We start from the raw sequence: 3,039 nt of genomic DNA, 5'->3' as shown, positions 1-3,039 counted from the left end.
CACACACACACACACACACTCTGTACTGTACGTGTGTGTAGGTGATGAAGAAACAAAGCTCTGTTATCCTGATGGATGCTGACAGATGGTATATTTTGTGTCCTCTTTGCTCTGCAGGACAGCGATGGAGACAAGAGCGAAGACAATCTGGTGGTGGACGTCTCCAACGAAGTGAGTTTTATGCTCTTATTTAAGCTCGCACTTAAAGTGGCTAAAATCAATAGTTTCACAATAATAATCCCGTAAATATGTGTATGCAAAAGGCTCCTCGGCTCTCTGGAGCGTTTTATAAGCCTTCAGCTCATTGTTTCTGTTTTTTACGGCGTTCAGCTTTATGGGTTCGGTTCAGCGTTGCTCTCATTCGCCTCGTTTTTTGGCTGCAGGTGTGAAGTTTTCAGTCTAAAGGTCCACGTTGCTCGCTGCCTACCAGCACCAACCGGTGACCAGTCAGCAACCAGCAGGTTAACCCTGTGAGGTTTTGGTGTCCTGTTGCATTTTTATTCACTGTATGCTCATTTTCTCTATAATTTAAAGTTCTGCGCCTCTATGGAAACAGAACAAGCGTGACTAGAAGCACAGAGATGACGAATCACAAAATAACTTCAGTGGAGTTTCTTTGATTATTCAGTTTACAAAAATAGAAGAAAAAACCTGGAACATGCACAACATTTTCTCTACAGGTGTCACCAATAATGAGGGAAAAGCCTCGCTCTGAATATAACAGATATTTTACTATTTGATTAGTTTGCGTGCTCGTCTCCGGTCTGCTGAACACAACCTGCAGCTCATCCTGGTTCAGCCACAAACTTTTATCATGTGAGTCACTGTTAGGCTCTTGGTTGGATCAAGGAGCGCTGGCTTGGTTTTTGGTGCCTTTTTTTTTTTTTTTTACAGAATCTGATCACCAAAAACAGTTTATTAACCCAAACATGCTTTAATGAGACATCTAGAATTAAGGTTTTTTTTCTTTAAATGACACCATTCTTAGCTTTGATTTTGGTTGTTTTTCATGAAACGTTCAGGGAAAGCTGAAGAGGCGACAGTTCTTCTGGTTTCATAGTTTCTGGTTCTGATAACTGCTGATGCTCATAACATCAGAACCCATCGGGGGTTCTGATGCTCATAACATCAGAACCCATCGGGGGTTTTGGGGCTCAGAGGGTTGATTCAGCATCGAGCAGCTGAAACCCCAGAACTGGAATCAAGGGAATCATGTTTCAGTTTGTTTTAAAAACCAGCTCTGATTCATCTTTTTAGTTCATCTCTGAAGTGTTCAAATAACAGTTTTAATCACGTCTAAAGCTAACAGTAATTAGTGATATTAGATGATGTGTGACCACGGCTCAGCTCTGTGGAGGTGATTTACAGAGTTAGCCTAAAAGATCCAAACTAAACGCTTTTAACTGCACCGTGGGTTTTCCTCAGTTATTAGCAAGCAGAGCTGTGACATGTGTGTAAATGGCAAATAAATTATAAAAAACAAGCTTAGCAATGATTCTTAATTAACACCTTAAATCTACACGACGTTAAAAAATAAAGGCAGCAAATACAAACACCAACAGTGGCCTCTTTCTTTCTTTCTTTCTTTCCTTCTTTCTTTCTTTCTTTCTTTCTTTCTTTCTTTCTTTCTTTCTTTCTTTCTTTCTTTCTTTGCTCAGAGTTTATTATTAATGTTCTCATCTTTCAGAAGTTATTCCATCCTAGTTATAACTTCATACTCACGTATTTCCGTCCTCGCTACAGGAAGTATTCCACCTACTGACAGAACACTTCCTCCTCTTCTCCCGCTCACCTCCTCACAGCTCCGTCCTTTTTTTACGAAAGCTCTACGTCTCCGTTACAGAATTTTTTATTTTATTTTTTTACGAAGCTATGAGTTCCAGCAGCCTTTATCCAGCAGAAGCTCTCTGACAGTGTGCAGCCCACACATGAATAAAGCATGAGTCCAGCATGAGTCCAGCACGGGGAGGACCGGCGGTGCTCACGGGAATCGCTGCACATGCAGCTTCCTCCCGCTGCATAACCCGCCTGCCTGCCTGCCTCTCAGTAATTCAACTTTAGACAAGAACTGTGTGTGTATTTAAGTCAGTGTTTAATTGAGTTTATTTAGAGTTTAGCTGTGACACAAGCACACATAATTAGATGATCGCCTCAGGAGCTATAGTCTGACTCCAGTGTCAGAACACCGGCGCTGCTCCGACTTAATGTGGTGCCACATTATTTTATTTTACTTTGCATTCAGCTCATTTCCTAACAAAAAATGTCACAGATTTATTTAACAGATAAATAATTTAGTCTATGAGAAGTCAGAAAGTAGGTATTATGTCAGAAAAAAAGCCCAAAACTGGAAAAAAAGTCATTTTCCTCTCATGGAAGGCTGCGTGTTATACCCTGTATAACTGTGTGATTTTGGACATTTTGCTTGAATTATTCAATTAATCAATCAATCAGAAAGACTTTATGATTTTAAAAAAATAATAAATGTAACACAAAGTGCTTTACAGATAAAAGGAATAAAAATGCAATAAAACAATATAAAAAAATATAAAAATATCCCAGCAAAGACTGAGAAAGTTTGGAAATTGAGGAAACACAAAAAACAATAATTTAAATTAAATGTAATTCTATATTAGATATTAATAATAGTATTGTATTACAAATATGTATTGGAAATATGTCAAATATAAATTTTTACAAATTTAAATAAAAATGTAGATCAGTAGGTAAAGGACAAAAAAGAAAAACTCATAAAAAATCATTTATAAAAATGTAGCAGTAAACGATAAAATGACCAAATAGTTCCTAAAAGAATCATAAATTAATAAAATCCATCAAATCAAGCTAAAGCCGGACTAAAAGATCAGCGCTTTGTTCATAAACATCAACTCGCTGCTGCTTGAAGACTCGAACACGTCGATCATCTCAACGGCGGATTATTTAGATTTCCTGTCAATCGACAGATCGATGCAGCTCTTTGCTTCCTGCTCGCTGTCGTTCATCCACAGTCGGCCCGTCGTGTGTGTGTGTGTGTGTGTGTGT

General features: G+C 38.4%; 1 protein-coding gene across 1 annotated transcript in view; it reads left to right on the top strand.

Annotated features, from left to right (window-relative positions):
• Window positions 1-3,039, top strand: part of tle2b (TLE family member 2, transcriptional corepressor b) — a 56,862-nt gene that overhangs the window by 40,910 nt on the left and 12,913 nt on the right. Inside the window, exon 7 of the mRNA XM_008304004.1 lies at window positions 118-171. Coding sequence (XP_008302226.1) covers window positions 118-171 — 54 coding nt within the window. The remainder of the gene's footprint in view (window positions 1-117; window positions 172-3,039) is intronic.

This window comes from Stegastes partitus, unplaced genomic scaffold (genome assembly GCF_000690725.1).
Source record: "Stegastes partitus isolate 25-593 unplaced genomic scaffold, Stegastes_partitus-1.0.2 Scaffold2113, whole genome shotgun sequence".
NCBI lineage: Eukaryota > Metazoa > Chordata > Actinopteri > Pomacentridae > Stegastes > Stegastes partitus.
The sequence above is the reverse complement of the archived record's forward strand: the minus strand, read 5'-3'. Positions and strand labels throughout refer to the sequence as shown.